Consider the following 23,497-nt stretch of genomic DNA (forward strand, 5'->3'; position numbering starts at 1 on the left):
GAAGTATTGACATATTAAACTGAGATTCAATTGGCACAAGCACACTTGTGCAGAGCTAAGCAACACAAATTAGGAAAAAGTCTGTTTTCGATCAAAGTTTTGATTGAAAGTATGAATTTCAGCAACCCGCAGCTGTACAGGACAAACATAGGTACAGGTATATGTTTTCAGAATCAACATTTTTACAATTATCGACAGATGGCGACTCATTTACCAACACATTTTCATGCAACACTTGCAAAGACACATTATAATTAGCCCTATTATAGGCTACAACCAGTCAATTATTCAACCTTGTAAAAAAAAAGTCTCCAGAATCTAGTGTTATATAAAATAAGCTTTATGAAACTGGGAATTCCACAATCAGAAACATTTTAACAAAATAACAGATCTCATTCAAATGTGTTCAGTATCCATTTTCAATGCATCTAAATCATTGAAACTCAATTTATAAAAACGTGAAAAAAAATTGTCCCAAACCCCAGTGATGCTGACAAAAAAAAATGTTTTAGCCAAGGTCAATAATTGCTGTCAGACCATTTTGAAATAGCTACTGTATATTTAATTTTAGTTAACTGAAATGACTATGTTCTATTGAAATGTCAAGAAATTTGTAATATTAGTATTTGAAATTGGATTTTTCCTTCCCAAACCCATAAGAAATTCACAACAGACATTCACATAGTTGAAGAATTTATTTTTGTGGGTAAATGGGAACCAATAGCTCTAAATCGCTTTTTAAAGAGTCCTGACAACTTAAAAATGGGGGTAACCTAATGACTTCTCAATTTGATAACAAAAAAAACTGCAAATAATACAAAATAAATCAAGTCTTCACAGTAGGTGACAAAACAAAATCCATGAGGTGCAAATATTATTTTCTTAACCAATCCCTCAAAAGAGACCATTAATAATATTAATATTAACATCAACATCAATAAAAAAAAAATACAATTTAAAAAGAGGCCCAAATCTCTAGCAGCAGTGATCGTGGCTGAAGTGAGTTTGAGCAACGGGTATGGGATGGGTGTTGGGCGACCATTTCGGACAGTTTATGCAGAGAGGTCGCTACTGTTAAAGCGCTCTTGGTCGTAGACCTCCGCGATGACCTTGCGACCCCCAAACCAGCGGTCGTTGAGTGCCTGGATGGCCTTGTTCATCTCCGAGACCATGGAGAACTCCACAAAGATCTTGACGATGATCTCGGCATCCTCCTCCTCCCCCTGCTTCTCCTGGTAGATGATGACCCGGTTGACGGCACCAAACTTGCCGCACTCCTCTGTCACCTCGCCCTCCAGGTCGTCATCGATGTCCTCTGGCCCCACCATGTTCCGTAACACCATCACCGTAGACTGGGGAGGGGAAGACAAGTCAATATGTATTCCTACCCAAATCGCATTACATTAAAAATAATATCTACTTTTCAGTGAAAGTACTGCAACTTTTGTAAATTTTTTGCATTTAAACAAGGCAAATACAGTGCATTCAGAAACTATTGAGATTGACTTTTTACAAATTTTGTTACATTACAGCCTTATTCTAAAATGGATCGAATAAAAATCTTCCATCTATACACAATAACCCCTAATGACAAGACAAAAAAATAAATCACATTTACATAAGTATTCAGACCCTTTACTCAGTACTTTCTTGAAGCACCATTGGCAGTGATTACAGCCTCGAGTCTTCTTGGGTATGACACTACAAGCTTGGCACACCTGTATTTGGGGAGTTTCTCCCATTCTTCTCTGCAGATGTGTGGTGCCAGGACAACAACCTCTCACCCAACGTGATCAAGACAAAGGAGATGATTGTGGACTACAGGAAAAGGAGGACCGGGCACACCCCAATTCTCATCGACAGGGCTGTAGTGGAACAGGTTGAGAGCTTCAACTTCCTTGGTGCCCATATTAACAAACAATTTTATTTTCTATTTCACCAGGTAGGCCAGTTGAGAAAAAGTTCTCATTTACAACTGCGACCTGGCCAAGACAAGGCAAAGCAGTGCAGCAAACAGTTACACAAGGGAAAAACAAAACGTAAAGTCAATAACACAATAGAAAGTCTATGTACATTGTGTGCAAATGGCGTGAGGTGGTAAGGCAATAAATATGCCATAATAGCGAAGTAATTACAATTTAACAAATTAACACTGGAGTGATAGATGTGCAAGTTGAAATACTGGTGTGCAAAAGAGCAAAAAAGTAAATAAAAACAATACGGGGATGAGGAAGGTAGTTGGATGAGCTGTTTACAGATGGGCTGTGTACAGCTGCAGCGATCGGTTTGCTGCTCAGATAGCTGATGCTTAAAGTTAGTGAGGGAGATAAGTCCCAACTTCAGCGATTTCAGCAATTCGTTCCAGTCATTGGCAGCAGAGAACTGGAAGGAAAGGCAGCCAAAGAGGAGTTGGCTTTGGGGATGACCAGTGAGATATACCTGCTGGAGTGTGTTGTACGGGTGGGTGTTGTTATGGTGACCAGTGAGCTGAGATAAGGCTGAGCTTTACCTAGCAAAGACTTATAGATGACCTGGAGCCAATGGGTCTGGCAACGAATATGTAGCGAGGGCCAGCCGACGAGAACATACAGGTCGCAGTGGTGGGTGGTATATGGGGCTTTGTCGACAAAACGGATGGCAATGATGGACTGCATCCAGTTTGCTGAGTAGAGTGTTGGAGGCTATTTTGTAAATGACATCGCCGAAGTCAAGGATCGATAGGATAGTCAGTTTTACAAGGGTATGTTTGGCAGCATGAGTGAAGGAGGCTTTGTTGTGAAATACGAAGCCGATTCTAGATATAATTTTGGATTGGAGATGCTTAATATGAGTCTGGAAGGAGAGTTTACAGTCTAACCAGACACCTAGGTGAACCGTCCAGAGTAGTGATGTTAGTCGGGCGGGGGCAGCAAATCGGTTGAAAAGCATGCATTTAGTTTTACTAGCGTTTAAGAGCAGTTGGAGGCGACGGAAGGAGTGTTGTATGGCATTGGCGCTCGTTTGGAGGTTTGTTAACTTCTCTAGGATAGGGGGCAGCATTCGAAATTTTGGATGAAAAGCATGCCCAAATGAAACTTCCTGCTACTCATGCCCAGAAGCTAAGATATGCATATTATTAGTAGATTTGGATAGAAAACACCGAATCATGTCTGACTAGAACATAACTTATTTGGCAGTTGTACACCGAAGACAAACCATTCAGATTTTATTTTTTGGGGGGGGTGGGTCACTTTTCAATGGGGTTTCATTGGGAATCCAGATTTCTAAAGGGACCTTCTTGCAGTTCCTATCGCTTCCACTGAATGTCAAAAGTCTTTAGAAATTGGTTGAGGTTTTTCCTCTGAGAAATAAAGAAGTAACACTGTTCAGAATGAGGGTAGAGGGAAGTGTACTCTTTGTTAGAGGCGCGTGACCTGAAAGCTAGTTTCACTTTGTTTTCCTCCGGTATTGAACACAGTATATCCCGTCTTCAATTTTATCGATTATTTACGTTAAGAAATACCTAAAGCTGTATTACAAAAGTAGTTTGAAATGTTTGGACAAAGCTTACAGGTAACTTTTGTAGTCATGTTGCGCGAGTTGGAACAGGTGTTTTTCTGGATCAAACGCACCAAATAAATGGACATTTTGGATATATATAGACGGAATTAATCGAACAAAAAGGACCCTGTGTGATGTTTATGGGACATATGAGTGCAAACAGAAGAAGCTCGTCAAAGGTAAGGCATGAATTATATCTTTATTTCTGCGTGGAGGGTTGGAATATGATGGTCTGTGTTTGTTTGCTATCCTCAGATAATAGCATCATTTGCTTTTGCCGTAAAGCTTTTTTGAAAGCTGACACTTTGGCTGGATTCACAACAAGTGTAGCTTTAATTTGGTATATTGAATGTGTGATTTCATGAAAGCAATTTTTTTTTGTAATTTATTTGAATTTGGCGCTCTGCATTTTCACTGGATGTCGGCCAGTTGGGACGCTAACGTCCCACATACCCCAGAGAGGTTAACACAGTGTCCAAAGAATGGCCAGACGTATACAGAATGGTGTCGTCTGCGTAGAGGTGGATCAGGGAATCACCAGCAGCAAGAGAGACATCGTTGATATATATATGGAGAAAAGAGTCGGCCAGAGAATTGAACCCTGTGGTAACCCCATAGAGACTGCCAGAGGTCCGGACAACAGGCCCTCCGATTTGACACACTGAACGCTATCTGAGAAGTAGTTGGTAAACCAGGCGAGGCAGTCATTTGAGAAACCAAGATTGTTGAGTCTGTCGATAAGACTACTGTCAATCACAGTCAAAAGCCTTGGCCAGGTCAATGAAGACGTCTGCACAGTAGTGTCTTTTATCGATGGCGGTTATGATATCGTTTAGTACCTTGAGCATGGCTGATGTGCACCCGTGACCAGCTCGGAAACCGGATTGCACAGCGGAGAAGGTACAGTGGGATTCGAAATGGTCAGTGATCTGTTAACTTGGCCTTCGAAGACTTTAGAAAGGCAGGGCAGGATGGATATAGGTCTGTAGCAGTTTGGGTCTAGAGTGTCACCCCCCTTTGAAGAGGGAGATGACCGCGGCAGCTTTCCAATCTTTAGGAATCTCGGACGATACGAGATTGAACAGACTGGTAATAGGGGTTGCAACAACGGCGGCGGATAATTTTAGAAAGAGGGTCCAGATTGTCTAGCCCAGCTGATTTGTATTGGTCCAGGTTTTGCAGCTCTTTCAGAACATCTGCCATCTGAATTTGGGTGAAGGAGAAGCTGAGGAGGCTTGGGAAAGTAGCTGCGGAGCTGTTGGCTGGGGTAGCCAGGAGGAAAGCATGGCCAGCTGTAGAGAAATGCTTATTGAAATTCGATTATCGTGGATTTATCAGTGGTGACAGTGTTTCCTAGCCTCAGTGCAGTGGGCAGCTGGGAGGAGGTGCTCTTATTCTCCATGGACTATACAGTGTCCCAAAACTTTTTGGAGTTGGAGCTACAGGATGCGAATTTCTGTTTGAAAAAGCTAGCCTTAGCTTTCCTAACTGACTGACTGTGTATTGGTTCCAGACTTCACTGAAAAGTTGCATATCGCGGGGACTATTCAATGCTATTGCAGTCCGCCACAGGATGTTTTTGTGCTGGTCGAGGGCAGTCAGGTCTGGAGTGAACCAAGGGCTATATCTGTTCTTAGTTCTCCATTTTTTGAAAGGAGCATGCTTATTTAAGATGGTGCGGAAATGACTTTTAAAAGAACCAGGCATCCTCTACTGACGGGATGAGGTCAATATCCTTCCAGGATACCCAGGCCAGGTCGATTAGAAAGGCCTGCTTGCTGAAGTGTTTTAGGGAGCGTTTGACAGTGATGAGGGGTGGTCGTTTGACCGGCAATGAGGCAGTGATCACTGAGATCCTGATTGAAAACAGCAGAGGTGTATTTGGAGGGCAAGTTGGTAAGGATAATATCTATGAGGGTGCCCATGGTTACAGATTTAGGGTTGTACCTGGTGGGTTCCTTGATAATTTGTGTGAGATTGAGGGCATCTAGTTTAGATTGTAGGACGGCCAGGGTGTTAAGCATGTCCCAGTTTAGGTCACCTAACAGTACAAACTCTGAAGATAGATGGAAGGCAATCAATTCACATATGGTGTCCAGGGCACAACTGGGGTCCGGGGAGGGTCTATAACATGCCGCAACAGTGAGAGACTTGTTAGAAAGATGGATTTTTAAAAGTAGGAGCTCTAATTGTTTGGGCACAGACTTGGATAGTATGACTCAACTTTGCAGGCTCTCTCTGCAGTAGATTTCAACTCCTCCCCCTTTGGCAGTTCTATCTTGACGAAAAATGTTGTAGTTGGGGATGGAAATCTCAGAACTTTTGGTGGCCTTCCTAAGCCAGGATTCAGACACGGCAAGGACATCAGGGTTGGCAGAGTGTGCTAAAGCAGTGAGTAAAACAAACTTAGGGAGGAGGCTTCTGATGTTAACATGCATGAAACCAAGGCTTTTACGGTTACAGAAGTCAACAAATGAGAGCACCTGGGGACACGCAACATTAACCTCCACATCACCCGAGGAACAGAGGAGGAGTAGGTTGAGGATACGGCTAAAGGCTAATCAAACTGGTCGTCTAGTGCGTTGGGGACAGAATAAAAGGAGCAGATTTCTGGGCGTGGTAGGATAGACTCAGGGCATAATGTACAGACGGATATGGTAGGGTGTGGGTATAGTGGAGATAAAAACCTAGGCATTGAGTGACGATAAGGTTGCATCTCTGGATGCACTAGTTATGCTGGGTGAGGTCACTGCATGTGTGGGAGGTGGGACAAAAGAGGTACCTGAGGCATGTTGAGTGGGACTAGGGGCTCCGCAAGTGAACTAAAACAATGATAACTATTCTAAACAACAGTAAACAAGGCATATTGACAGAGAGACAAAGCGAGACATAAAGCAATCACCGGTGTTGATTGGGAGAGCTAGCTTAGACAACAATGGGTAAGACAACAACAGCTATTCAGCTAAGACAACAACAGGTAAAATGGCGATGAATAGGCAGAGAGGGTCAGTTAAAACCTTTTCTCAATAGGGGGGCGCTATTTTCACTTTGGGAAAAAATCGTGCCCAATTTAAACTGCCTCGTACTCAATTCTTGCTCGTACAATATGCATATTATTATTACTATTGGATAGAAAACACTCTAGTTTCTAAAACCTTTTTAATTATATCGGAGTAAAACAGAACTCATTTTGCAGCAAACTTCCTGTAAGGAAGTGAAAAATCTGAACTCGAGGCTCTGTTCCATGGCCTTCCTATTAATTTGCTCAAAATCTATGGATCTACATGCACTGCATACGCCTTCCACTAGATGTCAATAGGCAGTGAGAGGTGGAATGGGGTGTCTAGCTTGATCTGAGGCCGAACGAGAGCTTTTGGAATGACTTGACCAGAATTTTCATTGTCTTGGGAGAAGGGACCCCAGATTGCGTTCTGAAAAGCTTTCGGTATAGACGTTAGATATCTCCGGCTCTGATTTTATTTGATATATGTGTTAAAAACATCATTAAGTAGTTATGTTAAACCGAGTTATATCAGTTTATTGCGATTTTCGGCATTTTCTTTTCTTTGCGTTATGTGATGTTGGGCATGTTTGTGCCACATGGCTCGCTTTGGTTGCTAATTCGACATGCGAAGAGGAACATTCTACAACCAAACAACGATTATTCTGGACAAAGGACAACTTGTACAACATTCTGATGGAAGCTCATCAAAAGTAGGAACCATTTATGATGTTATTTTGTATTTCTGTTGAAAATGTTTAGACATATTTTCCGCCCTGATTTTGGGCGCTGTCTCGCTATAACGTAAGCTGTAAATCTAACACAGCGGTTGCATTAAGAACTAGTGTATCTTTCATTTGCTGTACAACATGTATTTTTTAGTAAAGTTTATGATGAGTTATTTGATTAGATGACTCTCCAAAATTTCTCCGGACAATTTTTTGCATTTTCACTACGTATTCACATTGTAAAACCACGATTTGTACCGCTAAATATGCACATTTTTGAACAAAGCATATATGTATTGTGTAATATGATGTTATAGGACTGTCATCTGATGAAGTTTGTCAAGGTTAGTGTTGCTGAAAAACATCCCCACAGCATGGGCTCCTGAGTGGCGCAGCAGTCTAAAAGCACTGCATCTCAGTGCTAGAGGCGTCACTACAGACCCTGGTTCAATTCCAGAACATATCACAACCGGCATTGATTGGGAGTCCCATAGGGCGGCGCACAATTGGCCCAGTGTCGTCCGGATTAGACCGTCATCGTAAATAAGAATTTGTTCTTAAGTGACTTGCCTAGTTAAAGGTTTCCTCCAGAAGTGACGCTTGGCATTCAGGCCAAAGATTCAATCATGGTTTCATCAAAGCAGAGAATATTGTTTCTCATGGTCAGAATCTTTAGGTGCCTTTTTGCAAACTCCAAGCGGGCTGTCATGTGCCTTTTACTGAAGAGTGGCTTCCGTCAAGCCACTACCATAAAAATGTCTGATTGGTGGACTGCTGCAGAGATCGTTGTGTCCTTCTGGAAGATTCTCCACAGAGGCACTCCGGAGCTGTCAGTGACCATCGGGTTCTTGGTCACCTCCGTGGCCAAGGGCCTTGTCCCCCGATTGCTCAGTTTGGCCGGGTGGCCAGCTCTAGGAAGAGTTTTTGTGGTTTCAAACTTCTTCCATTTAAGTGATGGAGACCACTGTGTTCTTAGGAAACTCCAATGCTGCATTTAACTTAGCCTTGTTCAGGGGCAGAAAGACAGATTTTTACCTTGTCAGCTCGGGGATTCGATCTTGCAACCTTTCGGTTACTTGTCCAACGCTCTAACCACTAGGCCCATGGGGCGGCAGGATGCACCTGAGACTCGAAATTGAGCTCATAGCAAAAGGTCTGAATACATATGTAAAAGTATTAATAGTATAATATAATAGTAGATGGTGTATTCAGAAAGTATTCAGACCCTTTGACATCTTCCACATTTTGTTTACATTTCAACCTTTTCTAAAATTGATCAAATACATGTGCTTTCCTCAATCTACACACAATACCCCATAATTGCAACGAGAACAGGTTTAGAAATGTTTGCAAATGTATTCAAAATAAACCGGATACCTAATTTACACATCGACCCACAGCATCATGCTGTGTGATGTTTTTCAGCGACAGGGACTGGGAGACATCAGGATCGAGGGAAAGATGAACAGAGCAAAGTAGAGAGAGATCCTTGATGAAAACCTGCTACAGAGCACTCGGGACCTCAGACTGGGGCGAAGGTTCACCTTCCAACAGGACAACGACCCTAATCACACAGCCAGGACAACACAGGAGTGGCTTCGGGACAAGTCTCTGAATGTCCTTGAGTGGCCCAGCCAGAGCCTGAACATTAACCCGATCGAACATCTCTGGAGAGACCTGAAAATAGCTGTGCGGCAATGCTCCCCATCCAAACTGACAGAGCTTGAGAGGATCTGCAGAGAAGAATGGGAGGAACTCCCCAAATACAGGTGTGCCAAGCTTGTAGATACATACCCAAGAAGACTTGAGGCTGTAATTGCTGCCAAAGGTGCTTCAACAAAGTACTGAGTAAAGGGTCTGAATAATTATAAATGTACAAACATTTATAAAAAACTATTTTTGCTTTGTCATTATGGGTTAGGGGGGGGGGGCAATTTAATCTATTTTAGAATGAGGTTGTAACGTAACCATGTGGAAAAAGTCCAGAGGTCTGAAAACTTTCCGAAATAACTATATTTACGCACACATCTTCATGTCTGATCTTACCTCTGATTTCCTCAGCAGTTTCTGCATGACCATGTGTCTGGCGCTGCTTCCTGAAATGCTCATGTGTTCTTGGTCGCTCAACATCTCCTGGCCTGTCCCATCCTGCAGCATCTCTTTCTCCTCCTGCTTCTTCTTCTGAAGCTCTTGTAGAGAGGGGTTGAGTTGGGCTGGGTTGGTGATCACCGGCGGTGAGGCCAGCACAGGGTTGACCAGGCCCACCTGGGGCAGCACTGGCAGGTTAGGACGCACTGGAGTCACACCTACAGGGACATTCAGACACATCAGCCATACATAAATACATCTTCATTAATATGGTTTCTCCGAGAGAACATGGCCATTCATAGGAGTCAAATCCTCTGTTGCAATGTCATTGTTTGTCTAATTGGTCGCATGTGAACAAACTGTAGTCAAGTTTTTTTTTTAAACACAATCTCAAATGAGCAGGATCAGATGGAAAAACTACAAAACCTGGCTGACCAGATAATCCCGCTCAACACTGTAGCATTGAGTAGATAAGATACACACTTGAAATCATTTAAAACGATCCTCTAACCCTCTAAAAAGATTCAAAACAGACCTAAGTGAGTGCATAGGTCAGTGGACAATACTCTTTGTACTCACACATGTCTCGATACACACCTGTGATCATTCCGGGGGCCTGGGCAGCCATGACTGCCTGAGGGATGCCCATGGAGCCCATTTGTCCCATCTGACCCATTTGTCCCATCTGACCCATTTGTCCCATCTGACCCATTTGTCCCATCTGGTTCGCCCCGGCCATCGCCCCCAAGATGGACGCCCCGGTCACAGCCTCCTTGAGAGAGGGGCGGGACGCATTAGCAGGAAAACACAGTGAGGTTGCACAGTCAGACTTCATACAGCATGTATAGTGCTCTACTCTGCATTAGGGTTGGGGGATGTCCACCTTGTCCTATCGTGATTAAGTACCCATAAAACATTGCGATATTCAATGATATTGGCCCCCTATTGGCCAACCCCCAAAAGACTTCACAAAAAGACAATTTTAAAAAAGACCGGTAAAAAAGGACCACCAGTGCGAGCTCGCAGGACAGTTGGGAGGCAAAGTCATTAATATTCTTGAGTTAAGTCAGGTGACTGATTGAGCATTCTTGGGTGAGTGACATCACAAGTGTTTAGCTTGTTCGCCAGCATGAGCACTAAGCACTGAACAACTTGGGAAACCCAGCTTCAGCTTAATTAAGAAATAAATTAAAGCCTTACCAGCTAGCTAACTAATCCATTTCACTGTCCGATCCTTCATAAAACGAGTCCACTAATTGTTATTTTTTACCTTCCCGCAAGCCGTCTGATGCTTGATATGAGCAAGTTAACCCAAATGTATCAAATAATAGGTCATCCACGACTAGTTGGCTAGTAACATTTGTGGCTATTTGCTGGCCAGTTTGCTAGCTAGCTACATTTCAGTCAGTAACTATCCTTCTAAAATGCAGTGGTTACTGGATAAACTATACTGAACAAAAATATAAACACAACATGTAAAGTGTTGGTCCCATGTTTCACGAGCTGTAATAAAAAGATCCCAGATTGTCAAATTTTGTGCATAAATTTGTTTACATCCCTGTTAGTGAGCATTTCTCCTTTGCCAAGATAATCCATCCACCTGGCAGTGTGTGGCATATCAAGGAGCTGATTAACAGCATGATCATTACACAGGTGTACCTTGTGCTGGGGACCAAAAAAAAGTCCACTCAAATGTACAGTTGTGTCAACACAATGCCAGAGAATTTAATGTTAATTTCTCTACCACAAGCTGCCGATGTCGTTTTAGAAAATTTGTCCGACCTCACAACCGTAGCTCACGTGTATAGCATTGGGTGGGCAAGCGGTTTGCTGATGTCAACATTGTGAACAGAGTGCCCCATGGTGGCTGTGGGGTTATGGTATGAGCAGGCATAAGCTACGGACAATGAACACAATTGCATTTTAAATCGATGGCAACTTGAATGCACAGATACTGTGATGAGATCCTGAAGCTCATTATCGTGCCATTCATCCGCCGCCATCACCTCTTGTTTTAGCATGATAACGCACAGCCCCATGTCTCAAGAATCTGTACACAATTCACGGAAGCTGAAAATGTCCAAGTTCTTCCATGGCCAGCACATTCTCCAGACATGTCACCGATTGAGCACGTTTGGGATGCTCTAGATCGACAACATGTTCCAGGTCCCGCCAATACCCAGCAACTTCGCACAGCCATTGAAGAGAAGTGGGACAACGTTCCACAGGCCACAATCAACACCCTGAATAATTCAATGCGAAGCAGATGTGGCGCACTGCATGAGGCAAGTGGTGGTCACACCAGATACTGACTGGATCTGATCCACACCTTTAACTTAAAAAAAAAAAATGTTTAAGGCATCTGTGACCAACATATGCATATCTGCATTACAAGTCATGTGAAATCCATAGATTAGGGCCAAATGATACACATTTTAAGAACCATCATTGAAGCTGGTGGTTCCTACTGGTTTTAGGTTCGAGGAGAGAAGTTATCAGCCATGTTTTGGTAAGGGCTCGGGGTGATCTCACGCAAACAAGAAGGCTCAACCAATCATCCTACGGTTATTGATGACTTTGCTTGCGGCTATCCTACGAAAGGAAATTTAGACAACGGGAGGGACGAGAGGAATCATGCCAAAATATATTTGAGCCAAATCTTTTATTTTAAGATAATTTTTCCTCACGGTTGGAGCTGTGGCACGAAAGAGGTGTGTGTGTGTGCGCCGACGCAAAAGTGACAGTCAGGAGCCTCGCTGGCTGTTCGTCGTGTGATGGGCCCGGGTGCAGAACACGAAACTCTGATGTGATAGAGAATCGCCTATAGACTGACTATCACAAATGTTACTATTTGAAAGCTGCAACTTTAGAACATTAAACACTATTAGAATAGCCTATATAGGAAATACTCATAACTTTAACTTGTCTTAATGCTTTTGATAGGCTATTTTAATTAGTAGGATTTGGACTTTGGCCGTTCGGTTCGCAACGACAAGGATGCATGCAGGATTTCTTTTAGAATAAGCTTTTCTCAACTATAAGGTTTCTTCAAACTACTCGTTCGATTTTTCAATCTTGCTATCGTTTATTCTCCCTCATTATCTTAGGCCGATCAGGTTATTCAAATTACTCAACTTTGAGAACTCCTTTAGATAATGCCTAGAATTCAGTCAGATAAATTCATTGTTTGATCATGAATAGCGCGGCGGGAGAAAGACTTAAAATAGACAGCTGCAGTAAAAAAAAAAATTAAAAAAAAAAAATGGGAAAAAAATGAAATGGGCAACTTTATTAGAGGTCGACCGATTAAATCGGCATGGCCGATTACAAGTTTCCATAATCGGTAATCAGCATTTTTGGACGACGATTATGGTCGATGACATTGCATTCCATGAGGAAACTGCGTGGCAGGCTGACCACCTGTTACGCGAGTGCAGCAAGGAGCCACGGTAAGTTGCTAGCTAGCATTAAACTTAACTTAGAGAAAACCATCTTCACAATCACTAGTAACTACACATGGTTGATGATATTACTAGGTTAACTAGCTTGTCCTGCGGTGCATATAAATCAATGAGGTGCCTGTTAATTTAGTCATTAAAACTCGTTTTTCAACAACTCCACAAATACATTGTTAACAAACTATAGTTTTGGCAAGTCGGTTAGGACAACTACTTTGTGCATGGCATAAGTAATTTTTCCAACAATTGTTTACAGATAGATCATTTCACTTATAATTCACTGTGTCACAATTCCAGTGGGTCAGAAGTTTACATATACTAAATTTAATGTGCCTTTAAACAGCTTGGAATATTCCGGAAAATTATATATTGGCTTTAGAAGCTTCTTATAGGCTAAGTGACACCATTTAAGTCAATTGGAGGTGTACCTGTTGATATATTTCAAGGCCTACCTTCAAACTCAGTGCCTCTTTGCTTGACATCATGGGAAAATCTAAATAAATCAGCCAAGAGCTCAGAAAAGAAAAGTAGACTTCCACAAGTCTGGTTCAGCCTTGGGAGCTATTTTCAAACACCTGAAGGTAACACGTTCATCTGTACAAACAATAGTACGCAAGTATAAACACCATGGGACCACGCAGCCGTCATACCGCTCAGGAAGGAGACGCGTTCTGCCTCCTAGAGAGGTCCTAACCGACTTGCCAAACCTATAGTTTGTTAACAACAAATTTGTAGAGTAGTTGAAAAACAAGTTAACGACTCCAACCTAAGTGTATGTAAACCTCCGACTTCAACTGTAAATAAATAATTCTGACTGGACATTTTGTGCTGCTTTGTTGAAAATCTTAGCTCTGTCTACATTGCTCTTTCATTCTGTAAATTGTTTAACATTTATTGAAACTGCTATAGCCTGCATAACCTAAGGAATAGGCAACTTGGCGTGGCCGTGCTGCCCGGTCAGCTTTTTACTGCTTGGTGTCAGTCAGGTTGAAATATATATATCTCGTCTGTCACAATCAACGATGGCTGTTACCTTCAATATCTGATCATGTAAAATAGCCCAATCCTACAGTCCTCAAGGCTCATGTCAGATTAATAGTGCCAAGCCAATATACAATATTCTACAACTACAAATTGTCAATATAAACATCCACTAAACTCATAACAATACTATTTATTACTAAACAGAAGTATGACTACTGTTAACACTGCCAGATATAGCAGTGAGAATCCAGGGAGTAATTAGCTTCCACACCCAAAAGCACTGAACAAAAATATAAACAAGTGTTGGTCCCATGTTTCATGGGCTGAAAAAATTAATTAATCCCATAAATGTTCCATATGCACAAAAAGCTTATTTCTCAAATCATTAAGAAATTTGTTTACATCCATGTTAGTTATCGTTTCACCTTTGCCAAGATAATTAATCCACCTGACAGGTGTGGCCTATCACGAAGCTGATTAAAGACGCACGATCATTACACAAGAGCACCTTGTGCTGGGCATTTTTTTTTTTGCAGTTGTCACAACGCCGCAGATGTTTCAAGTTGAGGGAGCGTTCAATTGGCATGCTGACTGCAGGAATGTCCACCAGAGCTGTTGCCAGAGAATTGAATGTTAATTTCTCTACAATAAGCTGCCTCCAATGTCAGACCACACGTAACCTCTGGTGGGGGGAAAAACTGATTCTGATTGGCCTATGCCCTCCAAGGCCCAGCCTTGGCTGCACCCCTGCTAGGTCACGAAATCCATAGATTAGGGCCTAATGAATGTATTTCATCTGACTGGTTTCCTTATACAAACAATAACCCAGTAAAATCTTTGCATGTTGCGTCAACATTTGTGTTCAGTATATTTTTCAGGAAGAGCTTTGCTTCTTAGTATTATAGTACTTAGAATTACAAGGGAAGAGGGCCAGCCCTCTTTTCACAGGGGATAAACTTTTGCAACCGTGGGTTGAGCTCACATCACAACAAGCAGACATGGCACAGCACATGTTAGCAAACACAGAGTAGTGAACATAGAAGACTTTATATTGCCCTGCACGGGTTCTGCATTATCAATTCATCAAATACTGTACTAAATTCTACGGCAGGGCACATCAAAATATATGTTAATGAAAATAGAACATTCAGCTTTATATACACATACATTACATTTCTATCGTTAGTATATTAATTATACTTAGCACATTTTAATAAAAGGTCACACCTAGCTACCTACAGTGAGCTCCAAAAGTAGTGGGACAGTGACAAATGTTTAGTTGTTTTGGCTCTGTACTCCAGCACTTTGGATTTGAAACGATACAGTAACTGTTAAAGTGCAGACTTTCAGCTTTAATTTGAGGGTATTTTGATATCGGGTGAACCATTTAGAAATTACAGCACTTTTTGTACATAGTTCACACACCCATTTTTAGGGGACCAAAAGTATTGGGACAAATTCACTTGCGTATTATATCAAAATGTTTAGTATTTGGTCCTATATTCATAGCACGCAATGACTATATCAAGCTTGTGACTCTACACATTTTTTGGATGTATTTATTGTTTGTTTTGGGTGCATTTCAGATTATTTTGTGCCCAATATAAATTAATGGTAAATAATGTAGTCATTTTGGAGTCACTTTTATTGTAAATAAGAATAGAATGTTTCTAAACACTTCAACCTTAATGTGGATGCTACTGTGATTATGGATAATCCTGAATGAATCGTGAGTAATGATTAGTGAGAAAGTTAGAGGCACAAATATATATTTTTTTGTAGTTACAGGTTTGTCGCATCGCTGCAACTCCTGTACGGACTCAGAAGGCGAAGGTTGAGAGCCATGCGTCTTCCAAAACGCGATCCCGCCAAGCCGCACTGCTTCTTGACACACTGCTCCCTTATCCCGGAAGCCAGCCGCACCGATGTGTCAGAGGAAACACCGTACAACTGCCAACCATGTCAGCGTGCATGCCCCCGGCCCGCCACAGGAGTCGCTAGAGCGCGATGGGACAAGGACATCCCGGCCGCCAAACCCTCCCCTAACCCGGACGATGCTGGGCCAATTGTGCGCCGCCTCATGGGTCACCCGGTCGGCTTCAACACAGCCTGCGATTGAATAGGGCCTGTAGTGACGCCTCAAGCATTGGGATCAGTGCCTTAAACCGCTGCGCCACTCGGGAGGCTAGCACAAATATTTGTACTACTTTAATACACATAAGTGACTTTGTCCCAATATGTTTGGTCCCCCATGTACAAAAAGTGCCGTAAATTCTAAATGGGTCACCCGATACGGCTGAAATTACCCTAACATTAAAACTGACAGTCAACACTTTACCCTCAGTCATTGTATCATTTCAAATCCGAAGTGCTGAAGTACAGAGCCAAAACAACAAAGAAATGTGTTGCTGTCCCAGTACTTTTGGAGCTCACTGTATATCAGAGGTATATTTACCTGGAAGGCCAATAGATCCCTTTGGAAGGGAATCATACTTGCCTGGGCCGTTATCTTAGCGGTGGCTGCTGCAGCAGCCACGGCTGCAGCGGGCGGCAGGCCACCAGGCTGGGTGGGGGTCAGCATGGGCATGGGCGGGGTGACGGCCTTGCCCACCCGCAAGTACTGGCCCCCCAGGTCAAACAGGTTCATGGAGGACACTGCATCCAGGGACGACTGGGGCTTGTCATACTCTGCCAGGGAGAGAGGGGGGAAAAGGAGAAGTTAGGAGGACAAACATACAGCAACAGCACATCCTGAGGGCCGCCAAACGCCTCTCTGCTCACCGATGAAGCCAAAGCTCTTGTGTCTTCCTGTGGTGGGGTCCCTGGCTAACGTGCAGGACTTGATCCTCCCGAAGGCCTCAAAGACGCTCTTGATGTCCTCGTCTGAGAGGTCAGGGTGGACGGAAGCCACGAAGATCCGGTTGTAGGCGCGCGCCTCCTCTGCCAGCTGGTCGATGATGGGTTGCGCCTGACCAATGTTACCTGGCCGCCCCACCTACAGCACAGATACCAGCACAGGGCCAATGAGTGGGGTGTCACAGCCCACTGACCGAGCAACGCAACACCTCGAGCTCCAAAATCACCTAACGCCTTCAACTGGAGCAATGCAATTAGAGATCGAAGGAGACCATTTCTCTTTGCAATTGGTCCCGTGTGGCTCAGTTGGTAGAGCATGGCGCTTGCAACACCAGGGTTGTGAGTTCGATTCCCACGGGGAGTAGTACGAAAATGTACCAAAGAAAAAAATGTATGCACTCACTACTGTAAGTCGCCCTGGATAAGAGCATCCGCTAAATAACTAAAATGTAAATCGCAGCCCAATGTATTCTTTGCCAAGTTTCCACTAGCCTTGCTAAACAGCATCTTTCCACCAGGGCTTTCTGCAAAGGCTTAGGTAATACGAGTGATGTGAAACGTGACAACCTGCACTATAGAGTAGAGACAACGCCTTCTATTGACACTTCTTTCTCACAATCTCCCTTTTCTTTCTGGATTATGAAAACTGACAACATACCAACAACTCAGATAGTCACTTTAAAATCGTCACCTGGAAATTAACTAGAGCGAAGATAACGAAAAAAAAAAAAAGGATCAACTAGTGGAAATGCTTATAAAATTAACAAAATAAAACCACACGTGTGGCTAGCACTACACTTTCTAGGACTGAGAAGTCGGAGGCATCTCCTCTAACTGTCCATCTATAGGCTAGTGTTTGGAGCGTCTCTATAAGCGGCTATGTAGTATATGATCTGTGCTGCAGGTGGGGCGGCCAAGCGACACCAACCAGGCGCAGCCCATCATCAGCACATCTCGGACACAGAGCAACACATCATCGTACGCTGCCCGGGCTTCCTAGAGGAACTGGTCACTAAAACAATGTGGTGATGACATCATGGAAGCAGAACACAGCACAGACATTCACAAAAAACAAACAAAAAAAACACCCGCGCGCACACAGACATGCGCGCACACACACAAAACACACGCACCCAAACACACACACGCATACCTGTAAATGAATTGACATACATACAAGCAAAGAAAGACAAAAGAAATGAGTGGCTTTAGATACACTTCCATCCAGAATTTAGAAAGACTACCAATTAGTGATTCACACAGAAATAATAGTTCAGTTACAAGGAAAGAGCGAAATGAGGATTTCGAACTGGCTCCATGCGTTCTCGATAGAAATGAAAAGAAAACAAAAAGGTTAAAAAGGTAATAGCAGGAGCACCCCTCTTTCCAGGGGTATAGAGGGGGTTCTGAGAGGTCCACTTCCACTGGCCCGGACAGGCTGACTCTCCAGGCCACTCACCTTGATGTTCCTGCCCCCAAGCATGACTGAGTTCATCTGCTCCAAAGCCAGCTGTGCCGCCTCCGGGATCTCATACTCCACAAAGGCAAAACCCTGCACAGACAGACACAACCATGGGACAATAGTCCCCTGCATTACAGCCACGTGCATGCCACATTCTCCTGCTGTGCTTCAAAAGTTTCCCCTCACATAATTTAGTACAGATCTAATTCTAATCACATTGCAACGCTGTGTGATGTGGTTTAAGGGTGCTCTATACACGGACCTTGTGCTTCATTGTAACGGAGTCCCATGACATGTCAATGCTCTTGATGGGGCCAAAAGGGGCAAAGGCCTGTCTGATGGTGTCCTCCCCGAGCTCATAGTATATGGAGCCCACATACACCCGGCACATGATGGCTAGAGCACGCTGCCGCTGAGCCGCCACCTGGTAACCCCGGAGAAAAACACACCATGATGTTTAGGGGGTCTAAGAAAGCAAGAACACACAAAAATAAATCTATCTAGATGTGTATGGGTAAATTATTATTTATTTTTTTACATTGAAATGTAATTTATTTGTTTAATTCTGTATGGTGTTTACTTTTCCCAACAATAGACGTACAGGCCAATGTCAGGGACAGATGCAATCTGGGCATACACGACAGAGTCCCGGACAACGATTTTGCGACTATCTACACAAAGATTAACAATTTGGTGAATGCAGGCACCCAAATAGCTACGTAATTAAAAAATGTATATTTCTCATTACTGCATTAATATGGGTGAAAGCACTGAAGGTGACAACATGGACGTCCGCTAATATTTGGCCCCTGAAACTGACCTGTAGTCCAGGGCTGCATATACTGTATATTGTGACATTTCAACATGGTGCACAAATAAAATAAACACCTATATCAGTTGAATAGTATCCATTAAAAGCCTAAGGAAAACATTTTACACTTACGTCTCTAAGGGGAGTGAGGGATGGTTAACCACTGAAAGCAGAGTTTACTGGGTCCTTTACTCAAGTATTTTTACTTGAGCATAGCTGCTTTTACTATCACCCACAGGCAAAACTAACAGCCTAATCTATTACAGAAGAGAAAAGTGATTTCCCCCGTTACAACATAAAAATTTGAGATTGCCAAAAATTCCTGTTTGAGCAGTTCTCTCATCTTTGGTTACTGAAAGGGACTGCTAACCCTCTTTAGCCCCACACCAAAGCTGGCTTTTTCAGCTTCAATCAATGCAAAGTACCAGCATATTTACAAAGAAGACATGGACCTCCCCATGTTAATTTTCTCAACCACCCTTGGATAGCCATTTCAGGCTAGTGTAAAAAGCCATCATACTGCTAAAATGCCCCGATGAAGTTTATATTGTGCTCAAATGTATGAATTCATACATAACATCCTAATATAAATCACTTTCAGTGTTAAACAAACAAAAAAAAACACATCAACAGCTGTTGCCACTAGTGGAAGTACTTCAGGGTATTTCTTCTGAAATGGTGCAGTGGACATACAAACACATGGCTTCATTAACCAGACTGAATTATGCAGAAACAGTGTGTGTAAGAACTGGTCCCTCAATTATAATATTAAGAAACCATGTCTTCTTTTGAAATATGAGTTCTTTGGTCAGCTGCTATGGCTATGATTGAGGCCAGAGTGGCCAATCAAAGAAGGGTAACTGTCATTTTTAACAGGAATGCGACCAGAGAAAAAAGTTTAATAATCTATTGACCGATTGTAAAGGTGAGAGAGGATCGCCAAAGCCCATTGTCACTGCTGCCATCTGAAAGACAGTAAAGATGAAAAAGATGCTGAAAAGTAGGTTAGATATTTAAGCTTTGCTTTTTCAAATGTCATTACTTTGATATACATCAGCTAGACACACATCCCCTAAAAGACTTTCAGGACTGATATGACTTTCCCTCTGCAGTCCCACCCACTCCAGTCTGCCCCGAAGCATTTCCCCACATTCAAGACATTCAAACACCCTATGTGGGACCAAGTGCAAAGCATTCAACATGTTTAACTAAGTATTCATGTTGATCTTCTCCAGCTGAAAAAGAGAGGCAGAAGCAAGAGGACAAACATCCCTATCCCATCACCGTAAGCAGAGAAATACACTTGTATATGCTGTGCTGCAGTTGTGAAGGATGTTACTATTTTTTTGTGCTACTGAACAATCAAGTAATGTTTGTAACGACAAAGTTACTAGGGCAGATACTTTTAACTGTATATGTGATAGTCCAAGTTACTCTTAGAAATAAGGCTAAAATTGAGTGCATGTGGTTGGTGTTAAGAGAAGAACATATGGTCAAGAGGATGGAGAGTTTAGTTGCAGGAGTACAGAATTCAGCACGTCTCACCTGCAAGTTGGTGAGCTGCTGTTGCTGATGGGCAATGGTCTGCTTCACCAAGACACTCTTAATGCTCTGCTCCATAGCATATTTCTTTGCCTGAAGAAAAGTCAGTCCGCGTGAGAGAGAATAGTGGAACTGCAGGCAAATTGACGATCTTGAGTCATTACGTATACACCTGTATTTAGTCATGTTTATGTAATAGGCTCACCCTTTGTAGAGCCTCCTGCTGCTCCGGGGTGAGAGGCGGCAGGCCAAGCTTCCCACCTGTGCCCTGTCCATTCTCCATCATCAGAGCTGTCCCTCCCTGAAGAACCACAGCAAGAAAGAAATGAATACACATCTGAGCATCCTCAGAGACAGGAACACGTATTCATTGGAGAAATTAATTACATTTGCTGTGCCATGCACTGCACATTTGGTACGCTGCATCTCTGTTCTACTATGACCATCTTTAAGAGATTTGAGGTATAGAGATTGAGAATAATCACAGTGCATATATCGTACAGGAAAAGGGGAAGCAGTTAATCTTGATTTGGATAGCTATAGGCCTAAAAGCACAAAATCAGACCAGTCACCAGTGATTGGAACGCACAATGGGTGCGAAGAGATGATTTCCTTACCTACAACCTGATAAACGCTGGGACCACCAGAGGCAGGATAACCCCAAGGGGAAGAGTGATGGGGAGCCTTAACAATTCAAAAAGTCTGAGAGAGAAAATGTTTTCAGACTAATATGTTAGCAGCTGCAAGGCGGTAAACTTGGTATCCTCCATTTGCACCGAGTGTTTGCCTAGCTAATTTCCTACCAATTTAGTTAGATAACTATGTAGCTAGTTAGTATATAATGCATAGTGTTCGTATAGAAGCAATACAAAGCTAGCTTAGTTCGTTGACTGACTTGATACACTTCAGTAAAGCTCAATTTAACGTCGGTCGGGCTAACGTTAGGCGAGCTATAGTCAGTTAACTAGCTAACGTAGCAATCTAGCTAAGCTGGTCGTTGCATCGTTAGGCTAAATATCATTTAACCATTTTCCATCATGACTCATGCATTGTAATTCCAACAATAGTCTGTCACACTAGCAGCTCGATCTGTGATTAGTTGGCTACAAATACGACACATTTATCGATTGCTTTATTTGTGTAGCTAAATAGTATTAGCCAGCAGCAAATTGTCGCAGTAGATAGCAAGCTAGATAGCTAAAAGGCCTCATGCCTAAATTCAGGTTTTGTAAATTAAACATGGTTAATGGGAATAAACCCGTAATTCCCACAATAGATGTATACGCACAACTATTAAACAAACAGAACAAAGAAAACAATAACTGAGTTCATATTTAACTTATTTAGCAAGCTATTTACCGCAATCTCCGTCAACGCCATAAGCACACCTTCTTGAATAGGCCCCGCCGTTCTTCTTCTTCTTTAAATTGAATTGGCGGATTGCGTCAAACTGTGAGGTGCATACACCGCCACCTCCTGTCCTGAGTGTGAGGCCGGTCACGGGCCACTGACTGTATCCCTATACAGCTATACAAAAATGGAAGGGGAAAGGACGGGGAAAAGGGAAGAAATATTGCCCTATAAACAACAACTCAACAGTATTATGCTACTTGGCCCTATCTGATCCTACACCAGGCCCAGCTTGGGAGAACAGCAAACCATCTTCAACCATCTTGTACACCCAAGTACTTCTCTGCAGCTGCCGCCACAGCATCTATTTTATGTGATTTACATTCAATTTCTGCAGTACAGTTGATAACCATGGCTTTGAATGCTAAGAAGGCAACCTTATTGAAGCACATGGTATTCCCATTGCTCTCTATTGGCCTTGACCTACTCACAGGGAGCCTCTTAGGATGCCTTGCCCTGGACCCATCTTCCTCTACTACTCTCTTCACTGTCTCAGAATACGACACCTTGTGTGCTACTCTGACCCTGGCAACCTCGACCTGTCTTTCTCTAACCGGACACTTCTGGTCTCCAGCAACATGGGTATCCCTCAATGATGTCTATAAGAATAAGGTGTTTTATTGTCACATACACTGGATAGGTGCAGTGAAATGTGTTGTTTTACTGGGTAAGCCATAGAAGTACAGTGCCACTTGAGAAAATTAGGGTTAAGTGCCTTGCTCAAGGGCACATTGTCAGATTTTTTTATTTGTCAGATCGGGTGTTCAAACCAGCGACCTGTTCGGTTACTGGTCCAACTCTCCAACCGTTAGGCTACTTGCCACCTTGGATTGCCGATGTTATGTATTGGCCAATAAGAGGCCATATTGGCACGACTCAGAAAAGCAGTCCTCCATAGGAATTAATGTCACATATAGTCCTCTTTAAGGGTGTTTTCACCAATTTCTGTGAACTCAGTGCGGTTCGAGTTATTTTTTGTGCAGTGTTAACACTCCAAAAAAACATAGACACCTTCAAAGAGCCCCCCGAAGCATAGCACCTCTTTAAAGTGAACTCTGGGGTAACAAAAAAAAGCTATAGAACTCAGTGAATGTGGACTCTTTTGCCAGTTCACTTCACCTATTTTGAGGTCTGTGTCATCTTTGCATTCACATTGCTATGTTTAGAAAATAACCAAGATCATTTTCCAACATCCACTCAATGCACTCTGGGTTTTTACAAAGTGCAGGACAAGCCATTCTATCAGAACGTGTTCCTGGACAGCTAGATATACCTACTTACATTTTGGAAGCTGAAAGATTGCATTTAGTTGAAAGATGAGATATAATACGTATAATCAGAAGATAATATTAACATGTACATGATATTGGTAACAGAATAAATAGCAGAAAATTGTACACCCAATGTAGCCTTCTGCCGCTTTATGAGCTAGCATTGATTTTGTACCCGATGTGATTCTCACCAAATATTGTTGTTTTCTCACACTATTCAAACCAATGATTCATATATACACTAGATGACAGATAGGGGTGCATAGGGGCGATGTGTTGAAGCCATCTTGGTATTCCCCCACTGTTGTAAAGAATATGTTGTAGGCTATAGAAATGCATTTATTAA

The 23,497-nt window shown here is 42.7% G+C and overlaps 1 protein-coding gene across 4 annotated transcripts; it reads right to left on the reverse strand.

The window, feature by feature from the left end:
• Window positions 1-680: 680 nt before the first annotated feature.
• Window positions 681-21,934, reverse strand: LOC129859354 (poly(U)-binding-splicing factor PUF60-like). 4 transcript variants are annotated; one of them, XM_055929032.1, is made up of 12 exons: window positions 21,830-21,934; window positions 21,088-21,172; window positions 20,676-20,771; window positions 20,474-20,563; window positions 19,843-19,893; window positions 18,380-18,541; window positions 18,115-18,207; window positions 16,581-16,794; window positions 16,297-16,487; window positions 9,955-10,129; window positions 9,316-9,575; window positions 681-1,352 (listed from the first exon to the last, which is right to left on the reverse strand). In XM_055929032.1, the coding sequence occupies exons 3-12, from the start codon at window positions 20,754-20,756 to the stop codon at window positions 1,053-1,055; spliced, it is 1,617 nt and encodes a 538-aa protein (XP_055785007.1). In that variant the 5' UTR covers window positions 20,757-20,771; window positions 21,088-21,172; window positions 21,830-21,934; the 3' UTR covers window positions 681-1,052. The 4 variants fall into 4 exon arrangements, with proteins under 4 accessions (XP_055785007.1, XP_055785006.1, XP_055785005.1 ...); XM_055929031.1 differs by having other exon boundaries at window positions 9,937-10,129; XM_055929030.1 differs by having other exon boundaries at window positions 16,255-16,487.
• Window positions 21,935-23,497: the final 1,563 nt, after the last annotated feature.

The sequence above is a fragment of the Salvelinus fontinalis genome, chromosome 7 (genome assembly GCF_029448725.1).
Source record: "Salvelinus fontinalis isolate EN_2023a chromosome 7, ASM2944872v1, whole genome shotgun sequence".
NCBI classification, from domain to species: Eukaryota; Metazoa; Chordata; class Actinopteri; order Salmoniformes; family Salmonidae; genus Salvelinus; species Salvelinus fontinalis.